This window comes from Choloepus didactylus, chromosome 4 (genome assembly GCF_015220235.1).
Source record: "Choloepus didactylus isolate mChoDid1 chromosome 4, mChoDid1.pri, whole genome shotgun sequence".
Lineage (NCBI taxonomy): Eukaryota > Metazoa > Chordata > Mammalia > Pilosa > Megalonychidae > Choloepus > Choloepus didactylus.
In genome coordinates this window covers 174,843,224-174,868,659 of record NC_051310.1, presented here as the reverse complement: position 1 = coordinate 174,868,659, position 25,436 = coordinate 174,843,224, and the positions used below count along the sequence as shown (strand labels likewise).

Here is a 25,436-nt window from a genome sequence, read left to right as displayed (position 1 = left end):
TTGAGGTTTCAAGCTTCGTGAAATTCGTAGTCTCCTAAAGGGAGCAAAGATTCATCAAGAGTTCATTCCTTTATTCCACAAATATTTGTTGAGCTCCTACTATGCGCTTCATACTGTTCTAGGAACTTGGGTACATCAGTGTACTATAAAGATCTCTGCCCTTATGGAGGTTGGGAGACCAGAATCTACAATAAACATAAGTAGATTATCTAGCATGTTAGAAAGAAAGAAGTGCTACTAGAAAAAAAAAAGTAGAGCTGGGTAATAGGGATGGAGACTTACAAATAACTGTAAAATTCTGATTGATTGCTTTCTTCGGTGATGATGAGTGAGGATGCAATCTGGACAAATTTTAGTACTGGAAAAATAAGATTGTGGTGGCAAAGCACTCTAAAATTACATTATTGTTCTCAAAAGCTTAGGTGGAACTTTTATGCTTGACTTACGTGTATTGAATAAACTGAGAAACATTGGAACACGTAAAAATAAAAACCCTACCATAATTACAATTATGGAACATTATCTTAAATTCCTGTGAAAAGGCATGAAGAATTGAAGGGTTTGAGAAAACCTAATATAGTAATTTGGGAGGGGTGCAATGAATTTCATTTGCAAAAAAATTTTTTTTTGTAAATGACGGAGAGAAGAACTAATTGCAGGCAATGCAACATGTAAAAGCTAGAGTTTGCCAACTTTAAGTTGTAAGGATAATCTAGCACATATATTTGCAGCTCTGTAGGATTTAAGTTCCACATCCTCCATAGAGTCTTTATGAACTCCATCCTACAATTATGTCACTCTTTCAATTCTTTAGCATTTTTCAATAACAGGTAATCCTATGATTAATTTGTATTTTCTGGTTACCTTGTTCTTTTCTTACTTCACCCTCACCCTCACCCCTGCACATGCCCTTACACCCCTCTCCCAGTAAAAGTAAACTTCCTGGTGGCCAAAATGGCTCTAAATGTTTTTGCATATCCGGGCTTCACCCAATATGGATTGGGATAATTTCTTAGTATCTCGATCTAAAATTTTACAGTTTAAAATTGATGATTTACTCGATCTTTTCATATTGAGGAACATATGGCAGGAAAAGGAAGCTTTTGATGAAGCTAATGGAAATTCTTGTTAATTCTTTTATAGCGAATTAACATGGTGATGAAAGCGGGCGCTCTGCCCTCCCCCCCACTACTCCTAACCCCGGCCCATTTCACACGGAATAGGAACATTCATATTTACGCGCCGGCCCATTCACTCCCCGCCGGGTGAAGGAAGTTCGCGATCATAGAGCTGGCGGAATGCGGGGGTAGAGGAGACCGGAAGTTGCTTTTTCGCCCCCCGCCCAGGGGCTGGATCGGGGCTCGGCTGGCTGGCTGGTTTGCTGCCGCTGTCAGATTTACGTTTTGCCGGTGGGCTTGGTGGGACCGGGGTGGGTTCGTCCTAGTACTGGGTTCACTCCAGCACTCGCCTCTGCCAATCAGTGTGAATTCCTCGGTCTCCTAGCAACGAAGGGCTGGGCCGCGGCCGGAGGGAGCAGCGGCGCCGGCCAATTCGCTCCGTGGCGAGCCCGGACGGCGGACTTGACCCCAAAACGAACAGAAACCTGGAGCATTGAAGAATCGGGAGGAAATGGCGGACGAGGCGCTGTTTTTGCTTCTCCATAACGAGATGGTGTCTGGTGTATACAAGTCCGCGGAACAGGGGGAGGTGGTGAGTGCTGCTACACGCTCTTGAGGTCTTTTTGCGGTGACAGTCCTTGTTTTCCCTCAGTTCTTTCCTCTGACCGGTGTCGTCGTCACAGATGCCTCCCGAGGTGTAGCCAAACTGGTCCGCCTCCTAGAATCCTAAGACCTAAAACCTGTCGGTTGTCTCCTTTGATACTTCCCGTCTTTCATCCTTTTCCTATTTCTTGTCTTCTATTTGATTCTTTTTTGTCCTTTCGTATACCTATGTCCTGCAGGCCACAGCTACTTTTAGTGTTGTCCCTACCATGATTTACCGCAGGGTTAATGCAGAGTTGATTTTGGCACCCCTCCTTCCTTTTGCTGGCACTTCCAACAATTCGAGCTGTGCCAGACCTGACCCAGCCTGAGAATCCTGTCCCTCCCTCCCCATCCCACTTCCCTCTATCATACCACACAAGGCAAGGGCTGAAACCAGATGAGGGTAAGGAAAGTTTGCAGGGATTATGATAATGAGAAAATACAAATTAATTGATTCACAATATTTAGATTCCATTATATGTTAGGGCCCGTTTTAGGTGCTGGGGATATAGTAATGAACAAGAAACAATGACTCCATCCTGGAGGAGGTTACATTTTATTTGAGAGGCCTCATTTACTCATTAATTCCCTCGGAAAACATTTACTAATCTTGTGTTGTGGGCTAGACTATGCTAGATGAATATGATAAAATCCCTGCTTCACAGTCATTGGGAAATAGGTATTTAACGAATATTTAAAGTATTTGGTATTAATTAGGCATAGAATCATAGAGTTGCAAGGAATTTTAGAAATGAAATATTCCAGAGTCAAGATCCTTATCCATAATGCAATATATTGATAAAGAGGGGTGGAGGTTAGGGGTAGGAAAGCATCATAGGCAAACATGAAGGCATAGAAGTATGAAAGAGTGTGGTGTATTTAAATATGCTCAAGTATTTCATTATGAACTGATTGAATAGGTCGAGAGAGAAGTATTGAGAGTTGAGGCTAGAAAGAGCCTTAGACGGTAAGTTAAAGAATTTGAACCTTTTCTTTGGATTTTTAAGGAGGGGAATGACATGGGCCCATTTTCTTGTTAGAAAGATAACTAGCATTTGGATTGGAGAGGGAACATCACTGCATTGAGAAGATCCATTATTGCAGGAGTTCAGGCAGGAAATGATGAAGATCTGAGTTAAGACAGGGATAGCTAGAAGAGAGAACAGTTTGAGAAGAGGAGGTAGAAAATAAAGGTCTTTTTTAGGCTTGTGAGTGACTGCTGAATTATCCTTGGTTTTTTTGCTTGAGAGGTGGATGGAATATCCAAGAAATGGTGCTGTCAGCATGTAAACTACAAGAAAGATAGGCATGATGTATTTGAAGAGATCAGGAAGCAAATTATATTTTTATTCAGAACAATCTATAGTAGAGATTTTTCCAAGTTACAAACTTTGGTTTTATCATCAACAAACGACATTGTGCTAACTTCAGAGTAGTAGATGTTTGCTGTCTGTGCAAAGCTAGCTTTCCCTCTACTATTTTTCCCAAAGAGCAATTAGCAATATACCCCTTGTAGTCCTTTATCATACCCCCCGGCCCCCACCTCCAGCAAGTATGCACTCAATTCTCTTTATTCTCTTCACTCTACTTCCTTTTCCTTCTCTAACTCTTGCCCATGAAATTCTGTCTTTGGTTTTTGAGTACCACTCTTTTTTCCAATGGATTAACCCAAGATAATCATGGCTGATAATTTTAGGAAGTGTGCTAGTCATATAAGAGGAAATCCATATGTTTTGATCAAATAAACTAAAAATGTAACTTTCTTTTCCTATTGCAATTTGTTAATGGTGGGAAAAAAATTGGAAGTACATACAAGCAAAAATATTTAAAAAAACAGTTATGTGGCAGTCTTGATAACTGTTGAATCTGGGTATGTGCAGATTCATCATATTATTGTCTCTACTTTGTGCTTGAAATAAAAAATGTAGATGAAAGACACTTAAAATCTTCTCATCCAGACATGGTTTTTATATATCTTTTCAGACATAAGGTCATACGTTTTGAAATGAAGTAAAGGAAAGAACCAATGTTCTCACCCCTCACATCAGTGACTTTCAAATTACGCTTGAAGAGAAATTAAATCTCTAAAAATTGAATAATTGGGCATGTTCCAATTTATGGAGAACGGATGAAATAAGATTGGATAAATTTTCTCAAATTTAATTTTTCTTAACATTTGGTACTTGCTAATAAACAGTCAAATGCCAGAGTGAATGAATAAGTAGCAAAATCAGAAGGTATCTAGTAGCGTTAATTTCGAAAGCTTTGTGGTCATAGTTCAAGTTTGAGAATGTCTACATATGTGCATATCTCCTGCTTCTAAATATGTTGCCAGATGATTCTACAAAGAGCAAAATGTTCCTTAAAGAACATTATGACTTACAGGTACCCATCCCATTTGAACACATTTGGGAATGAGTACAGTGAATAACAGAAAAACCAGGGATAGTGATAAGTATAATAGATGTATGTAGAGAGTTTTATGATAATATAGGGCCCCAAGGAATATCATGAAAGGCTTCTGGGAGAGTGTGATACTTGAGCTGATTCTTAAAGGATTTACATTCCCAGAACCAGCAAAACAGCAGGCAGAAGAGAGATGGTACTTTGGAGTTGGCTGCAGAAATTTAAGAGCGGTAGAAGGGAAGTATGTTTGTGGATATATGGCTGTTAGTGAATCTGGTTAACTAGACGGGCCACTGAAGGAAAGGCATACAATGCCAAACTGAGTTTGGATTTTATTCTGAAGAAGAGGATGGGGGTGCGGGCTTGGAAAGATCCAGTAAAGAAATAACATGATTTGTTTTTTAGAGAGTCTTCTACCAGGAACATGGAAGATGAATCAAAGGTGGGAAGAACTAGAAACAAGGAGACCAGTTTGAAGACTGTAGCAGTAATCCAAGACAAAAATGACAAGGGCTAACTTGAGCAGTGGGAATGGAGAGAAGAAGATGGATTTTGAAAAATATGTAGAAGATAGATTCTACAAAACTGCCGTGTTTTGCGGGGTGGGTGGTTGGAAGCAAAGGAGTGAATAAAATAGAAGTTTTCTGGTTGGGGTAACTAGGTGAATGATGGGGGCATTAATGAAGCTAGGAAATTTTTGAGGAAAGGTAGGCCAAGGACCTAAGATAATGAATATCATTTTGAGTATGTCTAATTTAAGGAGGCTGAGGAACAGCTAGATGGCTGTGTCCAATGCCTATATTTGAAATACAGATTTAGTAGTCACAGCCCATAAATGGAGTGCATGGTTCCTGAGAAGAGAGTTCAGCAAATAATGAGGCCTATGATGCACTTCCTTGCAAGGGAGATGCAACAGGCTTCAGAATATGTAAAAATCCCTGCTCTCTTAGAGCTGTATTCTAGCAGAGGATGGGGATGGGAGGACTCTGGCTACATGCAATATAAAGTATGTTAAATGGGGAAAGAAGTTCTTTGGAAACATATTAAGCAGGTTAGTAGGCTAGGACATCAGAATCATTTGGAGGGCTTGTTAAAAAATCTGATTCTTTCTGATATAAGGAAAATGTTCAGAAATAGATTGTGGTGATGAATGCGCAACTATAAGATGGTACTGTCAACAGTTGATTGTACACCATGGATGACTGTATGGTATGTGAATACATTTCAGTAAAACTGAATTTAATTAAAAAAAAAAACAAAAGATTGCTGATTCCACACCTAGAGTATCTGATTTAGTAAGTCAAGGCAGGACTAGATAAGTTGTGTTTTTAACTTTGGTAGAGCAAAATGAATGTGACAAGGAGTAGAAGGCTAAGGCCAGAGATGTATAGTCCAGATTGTGTAGACCTTTGTAGGTCATATAGAGGATTCAAGGTATCTTCAGCATAGAGGTGGTATTTAAAGTCTTCAGATAGGATGAGATTATTGAAGGAAGAGCCAAGCAATCACAGGATTGTAGATGTAGGATGATGGGGTCATCAACTAAGATACACTGAAAACTAGGAAGCTTGGATTACTAAGACATTGTGAAGCAAGGAACAATAGAGCTTAGTGACAACGTAAAGAGAATAACTGACAGAAAAAAAGTCAAAGTGATACCAGGTTTTATATACTAGGCGAAAGAAAGAATGGTTGAAAATGGACAGAAAAATGGGGAAATGATTAGGAAGAGGCTTTTACAATTCTGAAAAGGAATAATAAGCAACAATTACCTGTTCATCTTATTGCCTTATGAAAATGATTAGTACTAAGAAAATTCAAGAATGTTTAAAAATTCATATTTCCTTAAAATGTTTTGGTGAAAAAAGCATAAATATTTACGTTAATATTTTTAGGCAATATTTTAAAAATTTTTGAATACTAAAATTCTGACATTCTAAATTAAGTATTTAAAACTATTTTTTAAAATAGGAAAATGGACGATGTATTACTAAGCTGGAAAACATGGGGTTTCGAGTGGGACAAGGATTGATAGAAAGGTGAGCAGTATGGATTTGAAAATTTTCTTCCAGGTAGGTTATGAACAAAGATGACCCATTTCAAAAGATTGCATAAAACTGAGAAAACATTTTAATTTAATCCCGGATTTTAAAATTCCTCTCTGTTTAATTCAAAAGCTGAAATTTCTTTTTAGGTCATGATGCTATTTTTTTTTTTTTTTTTTTTGTGACTCTCTTTATTCTTTTACGCTTTCATAGTCTTCTGTTTTAAAGGTATAAATTTAAAAATAATAACTTTGATATATCTGGACGGGATTTATCAGTATTTCCTGGAGTGCCGTCTGTTTTCTATCTTCTAGTCTAACTTGAATAATTACTGATCCTTTTGGACTTTGGACTTAAATTAAAATGTCCTATTGTTGTGAAACAAGATTGGTCTTGGCAGTGACTTCTCCATAATTCTTTTTTTTTTTTTTTTAATCATCATTTTATTGAGATATATTCACATACCACGCAGTCATACAAAACAAATTGTACTTTCGATTGTTTACAGTACCATTACATAGTTGTACATTCATCACCTAAATCAATCCCTGACACCTTCATTAGCACACACACAAAAATAACAAGAATAATAATTAGAGTGAAAAAGAGCAATTGAAGTAAAAAAGAACACTAGGTACCTTTGTCTGTTTGTTTGCTTCCCCTACTTTTCTACACATCGATCCATAAACTAGACAAAGTGGAGTTTGGTCCTTATGGCATTCCCAATCCCACTGTCACCCCTCATAAGCTACATTTTTGTACAACTGTCTTCGAGATTCATGGGTTCTGGGTTGTAGTTTAATAGTTTCAGGTATCCACCACCAGCTACCCCAATTCTTTAGAACCTAAAAAAGGTTGTCTAAAGTGTGCGTAAGAGTGCCCACCAGAGTGATCTCTCGGCTCGTTTTGGAATCTCTCTGCCACTGAAGCTTATTTCATTTCCTTTCACATCCCCCTTTTGGTCAAGAAGATGTTCTCCATCCCACGATGCCGGGTCTACATTCCTCCCCGGGAGTCATATTCCACGTTGCCAGGGAGATTCACTTCCCTGGGTGTCTGATCCCACGTAGGGGGGAGGGCAGTGATTTCACCTTTCAAGTTGGCTTAGCCAGAGAGAGAGGGCCACATCTGAGCAACAAAGAGGCATTCTGGAGGAGACTCTTAGGCACAAATACAGGGAGGCCTAGCCTCTCCTTTGCAGCAACCGTCTTCCCAAGGGTAAAACTTATGGTAGAGGGCTCAACCCAGGTCATGATGCTATTTTAACTCCTTTATCTAACTTTTATGTTTTAATATTTGAAGAAAATACGTATTTCATATTTTTTGGAATATCTCTCTGCAAACTTTGGTGTGTTGAAACAAATATTTAAAATCTTGTTGCATTTCCTAACTTAACATCTAGTAGGTTCTTTAACCCAAATGGAATTTTATTTAAATGCATAAGGATGGAAATGCCTTACAATATGTTTGTGCATGTAATAATCTTCCAATTTATAGAACAATTCTTTTTAGTGTTTCTTTCTCATTATCTGACTAATTGAACTCATATTTTATATAACAATACTATGATCATGTTCAGCTATTTTTTGTTTTGTTTTGTTTTGTTTTTTATTCCTTTTTGATGTGGTAGAAATAATTGTACCTGAAATTGAAGCTGTACCATTAGACTAATGTACTACGTCACTAATTTTAGGCTCCGTAATTATATAATGAATTCATAAGAGATGGTATCATTTGGTGCTTACCACTTTATGACTATAAATAAATGCTGAATGCTCTTCTAGCATTTGGAGATTTGTTAATGATTTTCCCCTCTTGCTTTCTTTGGAGAAAAGATAGTGTATTACTTCTAGTTGATCTTTTTAGATTCACAAAAGATACTGCAAGATTCAAGGATGAGTTGGATATCATGAAGTTCATTTGTAAAGATTTTTGGACTACAGTATTCAAGAAACAAATTGACAATCTAAGGACAAATCACCAGGTATTTAGTTAAATTTAAGTCCTTTTAATTTAATATATATGTTCTACTTTGTGATTTACATATTTTAAAACTTAATTTCTGGTGAACTTTGGAAGTTTCTCCTATCTTTTAAGTTGTTAATTAGTCATTAGTTTTTTTCTCTAATATGGTATAGGAAATAAAGACAAAGGGACAGTTATCAGTTAATGGTAGCTGTTCCTTTTCCACAATTGAATAAGTTATTTAAATTTTTAAGACGTAGCAAATGTCAAAATGATACAGGTTTCAGGATTTCGTTCCTTAATTATTTTTACTTAGTTGTGATAATATGCAGCATCACAGATGTATCATATTTCTGTCTTTAGAGTAATGTTTAAAGTCTAGTTTATAGGGCATATTTGACTCTGAAATAACTCTTGAATTGTTTAGTTGCTATCATTTTCTATTATTACAATACATTGTTATGTTAAAAATTAATAGGTCACATAGAAAAGTATGCATTTAAAATAGATTCATTTTATTTTATGAAACTCAAAGAAATACTTAAGGTAGATTTGATATTTTGATCAAATAGAATTAATTTTTTCTTATAACAGTACCATTCTTAGCTTGGAATTACTTGAAATGCTAATGGTAAGAATTGACTCTGATTATTGACTTTCTAGAGATGATTTAATAATATATGACAGCTAATTTTGCCTGGACATGTATTACTGATTTGCTTGCACTAGACTGTGATTTCTTTAAGGATAGGGACTATGTCTTATGTATATTTGTCTCTTCAGTGTCTAAAAGGATTAAAAAAATTAGTGTTATGAAATAGTGAAGCTAAAGCTCTTAAGCTTAAACATTTCAAATTTCCTTCATTTAAAGAAAAATTTGACCAATGGAAAGGAGAGTTTTCATAACTTAAAAAAATCTCTTAAAAGCATTTTGTAAGGATAAGATAACTTTTAAGGACTATGAACTACATTGACTTGGATTTTTCTGCTTTTGGAACAGGGCATCTATGTGCTTCAGGACAACAAATTTCGTCTGCTTACTCAGATGTCTGCAGGAAAACAATATTTAGAACATGCATCTAAGGTATTTAATGGAATAGAAGCTTGGGGTTTTCTGTTAAGGAAAGAGTAGAAAATACAATACCGATCATAAGAGACTTATTTTAAACTTTTTATTATGAAATATGTTCATACTTGAACTTGAAATACTTCAAAAATTGAAGTCTATATTCCAATTATTTCATGTATACCAATAATGTCCCTTTGAGCCTTTTCTTCTCCCTTGCTAGATCCTATCCAAGATCATGTATTCCATTTAATTGTCATTGGCTCTTTAGTTGTTCTTTCTTTTTTTTTCTTTTTTTTGATTTTCAAACATGTATACAATGTACACTTTCCCATCTCAACCACTCTTAAGCATACCATTCAGTGGGATTAATCACCTTCACAATATTGTGGTATTCCTACTACCTCCCATTACTATAAATTTCCCCTCACCCCAAACAGAAACCTAAACCCATTATGTATTAACTCCTCATTCCCCCCACCCCTGCTCCTGGCAATTTGTACTCTTGATTTCTGCCTCTATGAACTTGCACATTTTCCAATATTTTCTTAGTAGTTACTCTCGGGCTTAAATTTAACATCCTAAATCGATAACAATCTCGTTTACTTTGATACCAACTTAACTTCAATATTATATACAAAACATTTTCCTATACCTGTCTGTATCCCCACCTTTATGTAGGTCTTGTCACAAATTATGTGTTTATACTTTATGAGTCCAAAACCATTGATTTATCTTTACCTTTTGTGCATTTGCCTTTTAGATCCTGTAGGAAATATAGGTGGGGAGTTACAAACCAAAATACATAATACTGGCATTTGTATTTATCCATGTCATTACCCTCAAGATCTTTATTTCTTCATGCATCTTTGATCTATTGTCTGTTGTCCTTTCCTTTCAACCTGCAGAATTCTCGTCAGCACCTCTTTTAGGCCAGTCTAATAGTAATGAAATCCCTCAGCTTTTGTTATATGGGAATGTTTTAAAACCTCCCTTATGAGGAGGAACCTAAGATGGCGACTAGGCGAGACAGAGAAAAAAACATCTCCGTGGAAAACACTAGATAAAAAACCAGAAAGGACCCAGAACACCACTTCCAAAGTAGCACCAGACGGACAAGTTCTGCTAAAGCCACAGGGAACGTGCGTTTGGTGAAACCAGGAGTCTGCATTCTGAAACGAGTGAGTGAGTAGGCTGATCTGTTGGCCGCGCTGCAGTGGGGGGAGACGCTGGGCTGGCATTTTTTTTTTTTTTTTTAAAAAAAAGAGAGAAGCCCGGGAACAGCTGCAGATAAGACGGGAGCGGTCTGGAGTAGCGCCTCGGTGTCTGGGACGGAGGATACCCCTTCCCACACCCACTGCAGATTGTCTCGGGTCCAGGGAAACAAAGGGGAGAAACCCAGCCTCGCGGCTGTCACCCCAGCAGGCGGGGCTGCTCCTGCCCGGGGCCGAGCGCGCAGCGCGGGTCCGAGCGCGCAGCGCGGAGCCGAGCCGAGAGGCCCAGCCTCGCAGCCATCACCCCAGTGGGCGGGGCTGCTCCTGCCCGGGCCCAAGCGCACAGCACAGAACCGAAACAAGAAACCCAGCCTGACAGGTAGTCTTTACTGCAGCACCGCTCACATGACACAGTATCGGCCGTGGACAGTGGCCTTGAATACACCCACAGCTGATTGTCCCGGAGCTGGGAGAGCGGAGCTGTGCGGAAAGGGGGAAGTTAACACGTCCCATTCAACCATCTTTGAAGTGGGCTGGGAACCCCCCTACACAGCCCAGCGGCCTAGGGCTTCCTTGGAGGCTGGCGCTCACTTGTGATGTGGCACGGCCCTCCCCCCCTCAACAGAGGTCCTGGAAAAGCACAGCGGTGGGGGGAACCTCTTGGAAATCCCAGGGAACCTACGCCAATACCAAGGACTTTTGTGTCAGCGGCAGAGAACAGCCTTAAATCTCTGGGAACATCTGGGAGGTTTGATTGTTAAACCTGCCCTTCCTCCCTAACCACTCAGGCACACGCCCCTCATTGAGGGCAGACAGCACTGACAGCACACCCAAATTAAGTGCACCAATTGGACCCCAAAAGAATCAGATTCCCACACACCACAAAGTTGGGGAGAACTGACTTGAGGGAAATAAGTGACTCACGGATGCCATCTGCTGGTTAGTTAGAGAAAGTGTATGTCACCAAACTGCAATTCTAACAAATTAAAGATCGAGTAAAGCAAATGCCAAGAGGCCAAAAACAACAGAAAATCTTAAAGCATATGATAAAACCAGACAACATGGAGAACCCGAACCCAAACACTCAAATCAAAAGATCTGAAGACACACAGTTCCTGGCAGAATTAATCAAAGAACTACAGACAGGCAAAGAGAGCATGGCACGGGATATAAAAGGCTTGAAGAAGAGCATGGCACAGAATATGAAAGACATAAAAAAGACCCTAGAAGAGCATAAAGAAGATATTGCAAGAGTAAATAAAAAAAAATAGAAGATCTTATGGAAATTAAAGAAACTGTAGGCCAAATTAAAAAGACTCTGGATACTCATAATACAAGATTAGAGGAAGTTGAACAACAACTCAACCTCCTCGAGGAGCACAGAACAGAAAATGAGAGAACAAAAGAAAGAATGGGGAAAAAAATGGAAAAAAATCAAAATGGATCTCAGGGATATGATAGATAAAATAAAACGTCCAAATTTAAGACTCTTTGGTGTCCCAGAAGGGGAAGAGAAGGGTAAAGGTCTAGAAAGAGTATTCAAAGAAATTGTTGGGGAAAACTTCCCAAACCTTCTACACAATATGAATATACAAAGCATAAATGCCCAGCAAACTCCAAATAGAATAAATTCAAACAAACCCACTCCAAGACATATTCTGATCAGACTGTCAAATAAGAGAAGGAGCAAGTTCTGAAAGCAGCAAGAGAAAAGCAATTCACCACATACAAAGGAAACAACATAAGACTAAGTAATGACTACTCAGTGGCCACCATGGAGGTGAGAAGGCAGCGGCATGACATATTTAAAATTCTGAGAGAGGAAAATTTGCAACCAAGAATACTTTATCCAGCAAAATTCTCCTTCAAATTTGAGGGAGAGCTTAAATTTTTCACAGACAAATGCTGAGAGAGTTTGCTAATAAAAGACCTGCCCTACTTCAGATACTGAAGCAAGCCCTACTGACTGAGAAACAAAGAAATGAAAGAGAGACATGGAGACTTTTAACAGACATATGTAGAATACTACATCCCAGGTCACTGGGACACACGTTCTTCACTAGTGATCACGGAGCTTTCTCCAGAATGGACTGTATGCGGGGACATAAAAACAAGCCTCAATAAAATAAAAAATATAAAAATGAATTTGTTCAAAGAGCATTCTCTGCCCACAATGGAATACAAATAGAAGTCAATAACCATCAGAGACTTGGAGAATTCACAAACACCTGAAAGATAAAAATGAGGGGGAGATGAAAACATTCTTGGACAATCAAAAGCTGAGGAACTTCATCACCAGTAGATCAGTCCTAAGCAGGCTGAAAGGAAGGGACACTAAACAATTGACTGAAACCACATGAAGAAATAAAGATTTCCAGTAAAGATCACATGGTAGATATAAAGACCAATACTACTGTATGGTTGATTTATAACTCCACTATTTACTTCCTACAGGATCTAAAATACTTAAACTGTAATGATAAATCGGTGGTTTTGGACTCAATGTAAAATATGTAATTCATGACAAGAACTACATAAAGGTGGGGGAATGGAGGAGTATAGGAACACAGTTTACATGTCCTATTGAAGTTAAGTTGGTTTCAAAGAAAAACAAGATTGTTATAGATTTAAGAGGTTAAATTTAAGCCCCATGGTAAACACAAAGAAAGTATCAAAGAATATGACCAAAGAGATGAAAAGTAGAGTAGGGGTTCCAAGAAGTGGGGGAAGGAGCAATGGGGAGTTAAGAAATGAGAGTAGGGGTTTTGGTTTGGGGTGAAGGGAAACTTCTAGAAATGGATGGTCGGAAGGTGATAGCATTGCAACATTCTAAATGTGATTAATCCCACTAAGGGAATGCTAGGGAGGGGTGGAATAGGAAGATCTAGGCTATATATATCTTTCCAAAATTGAAAAAAAAAATAAGACAGTCTAAATAGATGACAGTTAAATCCCAAGGATGATCCTGGATGGGATCTGAGGCTGGAGGAGAGGAGGCTCAAAGGGACACAGCTGGGACACAAGGGAAAAAAAAAAGAAATATATAGAATGTAAGCTTTATATCAGTGTTGAATTTCTTGAACTTCTTAGCTGCGTTTAATGAGATTGCATAAAATAATGTTCTTGTCCATGGGAAAGGTATATGTGAATTATATTGCCTGTTCAAAAATATGTGCAGCTTGCTCCCATATGTTCAGAAGATAGAACAATAGATGGTGGATGTTAGGGAGGGAGGGAGGGAGGGAGAGAGGGAGGGAAAGAAAGAGTGGTGTGACAGGATCTTAAAGGTGATGGATCAGGGTATTGGGGGAGGGGGGTCAGGGTATGATGGAATTCTATGTAGGGGGTTTGTACTGTTTTTACAACTATTCCTGTAAGATTGAACTTATTTCAAAATAAAATTTATTATTAATTAAAAAAAAAAAACCTCCCTTATTTTTGAAAGACAGTTTTGCTGGATATAGAATTCTTGGGTGGCACTTTTTTTGCTTTTAGTTCTTTGAATTAGTCAGTTATCCCACTGCCTTATTGCCTCTGTGGTTTCCAATGAAAAATTGGCATTTAATCTTATTGAGACTCCTTTGTATATGAAACGTTGCTCTTCTGTTGTGGCTTTCAGAATTCTATCTTTGGCATTCAGCAGTTTGATTATAATATGTCATAGCATGGACCTATTTGTTGAGCATCCTTGATATGTGTATTTGTGTTTTCTGTTAAATTTGGGAAGTTGTCAACCATTATTTCCTCGTATGATCTCTCTGTCCCTTTCTCTCTTTCTTCTCCTTCTGGGACTCTCACAATGCATATATTGGTATGCTTGATAGTTTCCTACAGGTTCCTCAGGCTCTGTTTACTTTTCTTCATTCTTTGTTCTTTCTGCTTCTTAGACTGAATAATTTCAGTTGACTTATCTTCAGGTTCACTGATTCTTTGTTGTGCTAGCTCCAATCTGCTTTTGAACCCCAAAAGAGAATTTTCAATTTCTGTTACTGTGGCCTCAGTTCTGTTTGATTCCTTTTCATAATTTCCATCTCTCTATTGATAGTCTCTTTGTGTTCATCAGTTGTTTTCCTGATTTCTTTTAATTCTTTGTCCATGTTTTCCTTTAGCTCTTTGAGTATATTTAAAACCATTTTTAATCATATTTTTAAAATTGTGTAATTTATATATATACATAGAAGTATTAACTTACCAAGTGCAATTTAACAAGCAGTTAGCAAATTTCAAAGAATGTTATGGTTTACACTTCTACAGTTTCAGTTATTTCCTTATTGTGAAATATAACAGATATGCAAAAAGATAATATCTTTCAAAGTATGATTTACAAGTAGTTATATAGTAAATTTCCAAAAATGTTAAGTTACAGTACCATAGTTTCAGTTTTTTCCTTATTGTGAAATATATATACAAAAAGGTAATAACTTTCAAATTAGCAACTAGGTATAGAACAAATTTCAAAGGATATTGTGGGTTACAGCTCCACCAATTCGATTCTTTCCTTTTAGCTATTCTAATACCCTAGCGACTAAGAAGAAAATTGTATAGAGATTCAGTATTTATAATCCTTTGTTAAATTCCATCTTGTCTGTTGCTACCGCTTCCTCTAATTTAATCACTTTCCTGATCTTCAGGGATGTCTAGGCTGTGACCACCCTAACTTGTTCAATGTTGATAAGGGGTGTTGACATTATGGGAAAAGAGGACACATTTGGTTGATTTTCTTGAACAGGCCTTTGGGTTTGGGGCCTTAGCTGGCCTAGGAGTTCTTTGGAGTATTTAAGTTTCTGAAGAATAAACTTAATGAGTAAAACTTTTTATAGAGTCTCAGATAGGGATCTGGGTATTCTTTAGGGTTTTTGGGACTACTGTTAACTTAGGCTTATCATACTGTGGTCATTTAGCAAATCTAGCTGAAGCTTGCATAGGAGTAACCTCCAGGACAGCCTCTTGGCTCTATTTGAATTCTCTTAACCACTGAAACCTTATTTTGTTGCCTTTCTTTTCCCCTTTTGGTCAAAAAGGCATTCTCAAACCCTTGATGCCAGGGTCAGGCTCATTCCCGGAATCCAAGTCCTATGTTGCCAGAGAGACTCATTCACCTGGGGGGATTCTTTCCCATGTCAGGGCAAGGGTGGTGAATTTATTTGCAGAGTTAGGCATAGAGAGAGAAAGTCCACATTTGAGCAACAAAAGAGGTTCTGTGGAGGTGACTGCTAGGCATAATTATAGGTGGATTTAGCCTCCCCCTTACAACCATTAGTTTCACAAGAGCAAGCCTCAAGATCAAGGGCTTGACTTATTTAGTAGGTGGTTCCTGAGTTCACATAGCATATGTTATGTCCACAATAATCCATCCACATCTCACATTATCATCACTTAGTTGTACAATCCTCATCACTCTCCAATTTAAACAATTCTCATGACCCAAACACCTCGTAGTTCTTTTCAGCTCTCAATTATTTGTCCCTAGTATTTGTGTGGTACTAGTATGGTACCCCTATTAATTATAGTCCCTAGTATGCAATAGATAGATTTTTCCCATAAACATTTCTGTTGTCAACTCTCTGTACTACTGTCATACCTTAGAAATATATCATGCAGGCATCTGTCTATATTTGTAGTGCTGGTCTGAAGATACATACCTTTAAACAACCCCTTTCAATCCTATTCACTTTCAATACAGCTCTGATACTTATAATCCCATTAACAAACAGTCATCACCCTTATCCATTCCCATACCTTTGAATTCATCATCACTAACATATCTGAACATATTAGATTATCATTCCCCCTCCACTAGCTTCTATCACTAGCTCCCCAATATTCTACATTATAAGACATTGATTTTACATTGTTCAGGGAGTTCATAGAAGTGGTAACACGTGATATCTCTCGTTTTGTATCCGACTTATTTCACTCAGTATTATATTTTCAAGGTTCATCTATGTTGTCATATGTTTCAATACCTTGTTCCTTCTTATTGCTGCAAAGTATTCCATCATATGTATATACCACATTTTGTTTATCCACTCGTCTGTTGAATGACACTTGGATTGTTTCCATCTCTTGAAATTGTGAACAATGCCACTATGAATATCAGTGTACAAATGTCAGTTTATGTCACTGCTTTCAAGTCATCTGGGTATATACCAAGAAGTGGAATTGCCAGATCATGTGATAACTCGATATCTAGTTATATGAGGAACCACCAAACTGTCTTCCACAGTGGCTGCACCATTATACATTCCCACCAGCAATGAATAAGTGTTCCAATTTCTCCACATACTCTCCAGAATTTGTAGATTCTTGTTAGTTTAATTGCAGCCTTTCTTATTGGTGTCAGATGATATTTCATTGTGGTTTTGATTTACATTTCCCAAATAGCCCAAGTATTAGTTAGGGTTCTCTCAGGACATTCCATTGTCATTTCATCTGGTGAAACAGGTTAATCTCTCCAGATGGAGGAGTGAGGGGTGCTTTCTCAGAGGAGGTGGTTACAGGTTTAGAAGGCACTGAAGGCTTAATCTTTTTGGATTGAAGTTGGATGGCCGGCTCCTCAGGGCAGACTGGAGGTCATGAAGCTGTTTCCTCAAGGCAGGCTGGAGGTTGGGTAGCAGTCTCAGGGCAGACTGGTGGTAGGGGTCTGTTTTTTCAGGACAGACCATTACAGGTATATCTAGCAGACTCAGCAGAATCCAGGGTTCCAGTGTCCCCACTGCCATTATTATGACCCATATATCCCCATCCCAATTTTCAGGATCCCATTCTTTTCCAATAAATGCCTTTACTTTAACAGCAGACATACTGTGAGGTTGAGATTTTAGTTTACTTTGTAACTCTGCTACCTGCACAATGAGACTCTGGGTCTGGTTATCAGAGATCTCAAGTCTGTGGCCACATAGAAACCTTTACATCTTTCAGGGCACACATGGAAACCTTTACATCTGTGATACGGAGTTTTAGTTGCAAATTTGAAGCCTTCAACTCATCCCTTTCTCATAACTTTATCCAGTGTATTGTGGGAATGCACGAGTCCAAATTCCATAGAGCAGGCAGCGAATTGGCAACTCCGAAGAAAGTGTTCGATGAACTCCCCAGTAGATGCTTCGCTGGCTGGATGAAGAAGAAAATCCACATGATATACTTTTGAATTAAAAATAGGTTTTAAAGTTGTTCTTTTCTCTTAAACAGTTTCCAGTGAAGTAGGAGACAGATGTTCATATTAAAATAACATTACTATAGCTAAGTCGGCTTATGATTACTAATTAAAGAAGCGCTACCACTGAAAATGAGCTGTAGATTTGTGGTAGATTCTTGAATATAGAATAGTTATGTCAAAAAATATACTCAAGCTTATAAAACTGATGTTAGCTCTGTAAATGTATTTGCCTTAGTTTTATTTAGGATCTCCTGAAGTAGATTAAAAATTTTAAAAATATGTAATTAACATTTGTTTTTAAGGATACATGTTTTGTATTAGGTATCTATGTGTTTCTGAGTTTTGTGCAGTTTTTTTTTAATCTCATGTAGGAATTAAAGAATAGGTAGGCAGATGTATTAAAGAAAGCTGACAACTTATAGATTTGTGACTTTGAGTAACATAACCTTTATACCATCATTAATAGAATGGGTATAATAATATTTATCTTACAAGGGTGTTTTGAAGTTTAAACATATATAAAGTACTTCCCATGGTGCTTTGCACATAGGATATATGTACTAAATGGTTCTTTATATAGGCTGTAAGATGTCTTTGAGCTAATGGAATGGAGATAACTTTCTTTTCATAATTTAGTTTCACTGATTCAGAATTGCTTATTTTCTGTATTTTGGGGATGGCCAGGATCTAATTACAGAGGAATTTTTTTATGGTAAATATGTATACTTCTTCCTTCCTCCCTCCTTTCTTCCCTGCCTCCCTCTAGTTTATCTCATTTTAACCTTTTTGGGTCTTACTTAACTTTTGGGGGTCTTAGTGTCTTCAGCTCTGAAAAGTAGAAGTTGAACAGGTCAGTGATTTTTATTTTGTGGTTGTGGACATCTTTGAGAATTTGATGAAAACTCTGGACCTTCTTTCCCTATAAATATGCACATATACATGATTTTGATTTTCAGGGTGTTCATATGTTCCCAAGTTAAGAACTCTTGGGATAGATAATCTCTAGGTCCTTTCCAGCCCAAAATTTAATGAATCTGTGTCTAATTATTTATCAATATACATTTATGTATATTAATTATAAACTAGCAATAATAATTTATATTATTTCTAGTATATGGCACTGTTGAAATCCTGCAATACAAAATGTGGATAATCAAAAAATCCTTGAATTATTCATTTTTCAGTCTCCATTCTTGTCCTGGCTTTCTTTGCTATAGCTCAGTCCCATTCCTTTTCTTTGTTTCTATATGATATGTTTCTCAACCTTGGTACTTTTGACATTTTGAACTGGGTAATTCTTTGTTGGAGGTAATGCTGTCTTGTGCATTGTATGATGTTTGGCAGCATCTCTGGCTTGTACCCACTCAATGCCAGTAGTTTTCTCCAGTGGTATCAACCAAAAATATCTCCAGACATGGCCAGATATCCACTGGGGATGGGGGTGGGTGTGAGGGGCTCATCCCAGTCGAGAACCACTGATGTATGGAATCTATCTTCCATTTTCACTCTATCTCTGTTTTCTTAAGCCTTTTTCTTTTCCCATCTTCATTTCTGACCTATTGGCTCTATTCTTTAAAAGGAAAATGATCTACATACGTCTTAGAAGTTGTATGTCTGTTTCTTTGAACAAGTCAAGTTTCTTGATTGTAGATAGCAGAAACCAACTCTGATTTATTGGAATAATGTTAGCTTACAGAATTGATTGGAAAGCTGAAGAACCAGGCTGAGAAAACAGGCAGGGACCACTCAAAAAATAGGCAAATTTATAGCAGTTTGAGCAGCCAGAAATAGAGCCAAAATCACCCTACGGGGAGAGTCTGGTTAGAATTCTGTAGGCAACACTGACAGTAGATACAGCCACCTTTGCTTCCTCCAGAACTAATTCTAACCAGTTTTCTGCTTGTTTGGGTCATTAACTCCAGATTCAGAATCCTGGGCTGGAGAATCCAGTTGGCTCAGCTTAATTTGTGTGTCTATACTTTAGTCTCCAAGGAGCTAAGAAAGAGAATATTTGCTCCATGTCATTAACAGCTATGGCTTCCATCAGTGAGAAGCTTGGCTTGGGCTTTGCTTCCCGCCTATCTTGAAAGTCCCCTATAATAGGAAGACATTTGAATTTTGAGCAATTGGAAGGAATGTCTATAGAAGCCACCAAAATCTAACAATCACATTTTTCAATAATTTGAACAGTTCTTTCCCCTGTTATTTAAACAGTCGGCAAGGCTTAGCTAAATGTCATATTTATCAATAGCCTTACTATTTTAGTAAATCCTTAATATTTCTTACATTTTTTTCCCTTTCAGTATTTAGCATTTACATGTGGCTTAATCAGAGGTGGCTTATCAAACTTGGGGATAAAAAGTATTGTAACAGCTGAAGTGTCTTCAATGCCTGCCTGTAAGTTGAATTCACATTTCTTCTTAAGGATTTTTTTTCAGGGCTGTCTTTCTCTCTCTCTCTCTCTTTCTGTCTCTCAAGTAATTTAAAGGAAATTTAAAATGCCCAAACTATTTTGTTTACTTTTATCAGTTTTAACATTTAATGTTGTAATATTTAGCCTACTTATATTTATATTCAATGAATTCTTATTCAAAATGGACCATAATTTATGAAAATCTGCTTAAGCAATCCAAAATTTACAATCCAAAATCAACTTAAGGGCTGATTCTTATTTTAAAGGAAAATTTTCTGCTGTGTTCTTTTAAGTTAGGAAATTTCCCTATAGCATTGAAAATGTTTTTATGTTTTAAAAGCTTTCCAGGATATATATATTATGGTAAAACCAGATAAGGTCAACTCAGTCTTTTATCACTAAACTCTTTTCAAAAGGTCTTTTTATCAAAGCTACCAATCAAGAATAAAATTGACATGAGATTAATTGTATTTCCTTTCCATTCAGGGATAATCAGCAATGAAATAACTAAATGGTAGGAATCACAAAGAAAAACAGACATCTGTCTGCTTACAAATCTGATAAGCATCACATATAAATGTAATTGACTTTATTGAATATTGCTAAGAGTATAAAAAGTTGTTTGACATAGCAAGTTTCTTGATTGAAACTACTTCCTAAATAAAACAGAAAATTGATGTTAGACTTGCTTCTCTTATAACTAAAATCAAAGAATGATTTTTCATGTTTTCTTTTTTAGGCAAATTTCAGGTGATGATACAGAAGCTGTAGAACATTGAAATTCAAGACTTCAAAAGTGTAAAGAGATAAATTATTCATGTATAAAGTATTTCAAGTAGCAATAATTTATTACATTGTTGGAAGCTTGTATTAGTATAAGCTATTTGCTACATTATGTGATGAAAGATGCACTTTTAAGCAGGAGTAAGGTGTTTTTTTTTTTTTTTAAATCAGTTTAGCACAGACCAAGTTAAAGCAGATAGTGTGACATTCTACCATCACATACTCTTGACTGATATTATTTAGAATGAAAACCTTATTGCCAATAACCAGACCTGAAGACATAGGACCCTTATTTTAAACATTTTTATTTACTTAGAGTGATGTGTATTTATTTAACAACAGATGGAGAAGCAAAACTCAGGGTTTGTTGAATCGCCATTAAGAAAAGTGTGCATCAATCAGAATCCTTTGTTTAAGAATTAACGAATAATGAAGTATCAGTTTGTTTTAGTTATTCAGGAAAAGCAAAGAGTGCAGCAAATTAAATGAAACTTAATTTTTATTATGTTGCTTTTAATTTATTTCTATGAAGAGAATTTTTATACTTACATAAGGATTTCATGTATACATTACATATGCATGTTATTACATAATATATATCTGACTGGCTAAATTATTTAAAAACGTAATTTCACTTTAATAGATTTCAGTCCTTGAGCACTCTATTAACGTAATAAAGTGAAATATAAAATAAATGTATTAGTTTACATGTGAATTCAGCAACTCTGTGGCCAAAGAATGTTAGGTATGTTAGGAATGATTTTTATTTTTTATTTCTCACTCCTTGTTATAGAATCTTGACCTTTTTTTTTGAAAGTCGTGCATGGAATTGCTGGTGAAGTTTCTTCCATCTTTAAATTTATTCCCTTATTCACTCTTCCCCAAGGGAAGAAGCATGGATAATTGAATTAGTCAGACCGATACTCACTGAGCCATTATCTTCTCAGTTGGTTGGGGTCAGTGCTCAATTAATATGTCTCTTTTAACCACTCTTTCACTTCTAGGATCTATCTATGCTACTTGTGTGGTGAGAAGGCCAGGGATTTTTTTATTTCTTGGGGAAGGAAAGCTGTCCATCTCCTCTCTGCTCTCTCTTCTCTTACAAGGCAGTTTAGCCAGGTTAAGGAACCTAGATCTGCTTAATCCTAACTTAGTTCTATAAGATACTGGACACAAACTTACTCTTTTTTTGGTGTCAGCTTCATTCTTTTTTGTCTGCTGCTCATCAGTCTGATTCAGATTGGCCTTAAATCATATTATAATGCCAATCCCATTCTTGAGATTTGAAAGTAAATTAGAGAAGAGGAATAAGCAAAAGACCTTACATAACTTAAATGATCTGGCCTAAGCAGATATCTCCAATACAGCTTTTGTTGGGACTCTGCCTGCTGGAGTATCTGCACTTTGATTATTAAAGCTGTGCATTGTTTCTCATTTAATTATTACCCTTGTGCATATATTTGTTTGACAGGAACTCTGCAAAAGGGGGTGATTGAAACACCAAACAAGATGTTTTCACTGGGTCCTCTGCCATTAAGATGACATATTAAGAAGAGCAACTCCTTGTAATAAAAATGAGCCAGAAATATATTAAAAACATGAAATAAAACCTATAGAAATTTGCATTAGTTACATAAAAGAAAACTCAAGTGTAGAGGCATACCATTTTCCATTCATAGAAATGTTCAGTGTTATAAAGATGTCAGTTTTATTCAGATTGTTTTATTAAATTGAAGTAATCCTAATTCTCAAATAATGTAGAAGAAAATAATTTCTTTTTCAGATTTTTGAAAAAGAAATTCAGGAAAAGCCCCTACAAATATAAATATAAAGCTCAGTGATTAAAAGGGGTCATAATGACCCTGGAATTGCTAATGATATGTGAGTCAATGAAAATGGAACAAAATAAAGAACTTCAAAATGAACAAAACAAGTATAGCATATAGGAATTTTGTGTATGAGAAAGGTGGTATTTCAAAGCACTGGGTTTGTTAGACACTCTTAGTTGCCTAGCCTTCAGCCATTTCCTCCTACCTTCCCTGCTGACAGAGCTCTACTTTTGTTTTGGTGTTAACCCTCTATGGCCTTCTCCTGTAGACGGTGCTTCCCTAGTTCCAGAGATGGTGACTTGATTAGACTCAAAGTCAATCATGATAATTAGTTTATCCATGACTATTCAATGAAAGCCTGGCTAATGAGACAAATGGAAAGTCAGAAGTGCTTTCAGGAAATTTTTTCTTGCCTTTAAAAAAATGGTTACGAGATAGGGTTTTGCCCCCTTTCTGCTTCTCAGTGAAGACGTGTGATGATGGATGTTTGGAGCAGCAGCCATTTAATAACCACAAAAGGACAAGCATGAGGATGCAAACCATTACGTGAAGGATAGCAGGATGCATGTAGAAAGTACCTGAATTGTGCTGCTGAATGAAGCAAGCCTGGAACTGCTAACCTTTGGACTTTTTGTTATATTAGATAGTAAATCCCTCATATTGTTTAATCCCCCTTTTTTAAGTGCAATTTTACTGAGATGTATTCACATACTATAAAATCATCCAAAGTGTACAATGAGTTCACAGTATCATCAAAAAGTTGTGCCTTCATCACAATTTTTTGAACATTTTCATTACTCCAAGAGATAAAGATAAAAAGAATAAGAATAAAAATAAAAGTAAAGAAGAAGACCCAAAACATCTCATACTCCCCGCCGCCCCCCATTATTCATTTACTTTTTCCCCCCTTTTTCTAATGATCTGTCCATATACTGGACAAAGGGAGTGTTAGCCACAATGTTTTCACAATCACACAGTCATCCATATAAACTATATAGTTATAGGATTGTCTTCAAGAATCAAGGATACTGGATTGCAGTTCGACAGTTTCAGGTATTTCCTTCTAGCTATTCTAATACACTAAAAACTAAAAAGGGATATCTAAATAATGCATAAGAATGACCTTCAGAATGACCTCTCGACTCCATTTGAAATCTTTCAGCCACTGAAACTTGATTTCATTTCCCTTCCCCCTTTTGGTCAAGAAGGCTCTCTCAATCCCACGATGTGGGGCCAGGAGCATCCCCAGGAGTCATGTCCAACATTGCCAGGGATATTTACACTCCTGGGTGTCATGTCCCATGGAGTGGCAGGGGTGTGGGTGGATAATGAGTTTACACATTGTTGGCTTAGGGAGGCCACATCTGAGCAACGAAAGAGGTTCTCTGGGGGTGACTTTTAGGCACAATTATAAGTAGGCTTAGCTTCTCCTTTGCAGTAACAAGCTTCATACAGGCAAACCCCAAGTTTGAGGTTTTGACTTACTACGATAGAAGTCCCCAATGCTTGCGAGAATATCAGGAATTCCCCAGGTGGGGATCTTTAATATTGCCAATTTTCCCCCAGTCCCTCAAGGGGGTTTTGCAAATACTTTTTATTCTCTGCCCATGTTACTCTGGGATGTATTGGTGTTTCATGCTAACCTGTAGAAACCAACCAGATCCTGCCCCCCTATTCAAGATTCCATGTAATTATGGTGTTTGAGTAAACTGACCTTACAAGTTACATTACATAGCATGCTACAGAAACTCTAGATTTTCCACCAAGTAAGTATCTCTTCCTTTGGTCTCACACAGAGGTCGAAGTTTGAAAACACAGTCAATATAATCCTTTTCCCTTTAATCTGGTTTACCTTAGTCCTAACCAAGTCCATTTTGTTCATATTTCTAATTAACGTCTAATCTCTTTTTCAGCTTCTTTAACATTTGCTGTATGGGGTAATGCTGACATTCATAGCTGCCGAACTCTGGCTTTGAGTGTCAGGTGTCACACAGATACCTGAAGTTCCAGGGACCAACCAGCTTATACACAAACAGCTCAGCATCTCAGAATTTAGAAATAACCATTACAACTCATGAATAGATGTGACTGCTGTAAGAGATAACAGTCTAGGAAACTTTACCCTAAGCTTTCCTCTGATAGCTCCCGGTTTCAGTTCTCAGAGTTTGAACATTATAGTTAGTCCACATTAGTGAGGTGTTGCAATGTTTCTTTTCGATTCTAACTTATTTCACTCAATGTACTGTCCTCAAGGCCCATTCACCTAGTTGCATACCTCATAACTTCATTTCTTCTTGCTACCACTCAATATTCCATTGTATGTGTACACCATAGTTCACCATTCTGTTTATTGGTCGATGTACCCTGAGATCACCTCCGTCGATTGCGAGTCATGAATACTGCCACCATAAATGCCAGTGTGCAGTGTCCATTCATGTCCCTGCTCTCAGTTCTTCCAAGTATATGCTCAATAACAATGTTGCAGGACCATATGGCAACCCCATAGTTAGCTTCCTGTGGAACCACCACACTGCCCTCCAGATGGGCGGCTGCCTCATTCTGTTCCCTACCAACAGTGATTAGGTACATCCCTCTCTCCACATTTTCTCCAGCATTTGTATCCTTCTGTTTATTTTTTCAAGTTTTATTCACACACCATACAATCCATTCTAAGTAACCAGTGATTCCTGGTTTATAATTATGCATTCATCAACACAATCTATATGAGGACATTTCCATCTTTCTGCAAACAAAGAGGAAAAGGAGAAAAAAAGTAAAAATATAAAAGACATA

General features: G+C 37.2%; 1 protein-coding gene across 7 annotated transcripts; it reads left to right on the top strand.

Moving 5' to 3' along the window:
- The first annotated feature begins 1,323 nt into the window (after positions 1 to 1,323).
- On the top strand, positions 1,324 to 23,441 carry TRAPPC6B (trafficking protein particle complex 6B). Of its 7 annotated transcripts, none has more exons than XM_037834882.1 (8): positions 1,324 to 1,710; positions 4,575 to 4,771; positions 6,141 to 6,208; positions 8,081 to 8,198; positions 9,180 to 9,263; positions 19,922 to 20,015; positions 20,771 to 20,781; positions 23,108 to 23,441. In XM_037834882.1, the coding sequence occupies exons 2-8, from the start codon at positions 4,673 to 4,675 to the stop codon at positions 23,108 to 23,110; spliced, it is 477 nt and encodes a 158-aa protein (XP_037690810.1). In that variant the 5' UTR covers positions 1,324 to 1,710; positions 4,575 to 4,672; the 3' UTR covers positions 23,111 to 23,441. The 7 variants fall into 7 exon arrangements, with proteins under 7 accessions (XP_037690810.1, XP_037690807.1, XP_037690806.1 ...); XM_037834879.1 differs by having other exon boundaries at positions 22,286 to 23,441; XM_037834878.1 differs by having other exon boundaries at positions 1,325 to 1,710; positions 20,771 to 20,829.
- Positions 23,442 to 25,436: the final 1,995 nt, after the last annotated feature.

Coding starts and splice junctions, on each gene's coding strand:
- TRAPPC6B (XM_037834879.1), top strand. CDS start 4,673: ATGACAAGGGCTAACTTGAGCAGTGGGAATGGAGAGAAGAAGATGGAT. Junction 8,199..9,179: donor ATCTAAGGACAAATCACCAG/GTATTTAGTTAA, acceptor CTTTTGGAACAG/GGCATCTATGTGCTTCAGGA. Junction 9,264..19,921: donor ATTTAGAACATGCATCTAAG/GTATTTAATGGA, acceptor TTTCCCTTTCAG/TATTTAGCATTTACATGTGG.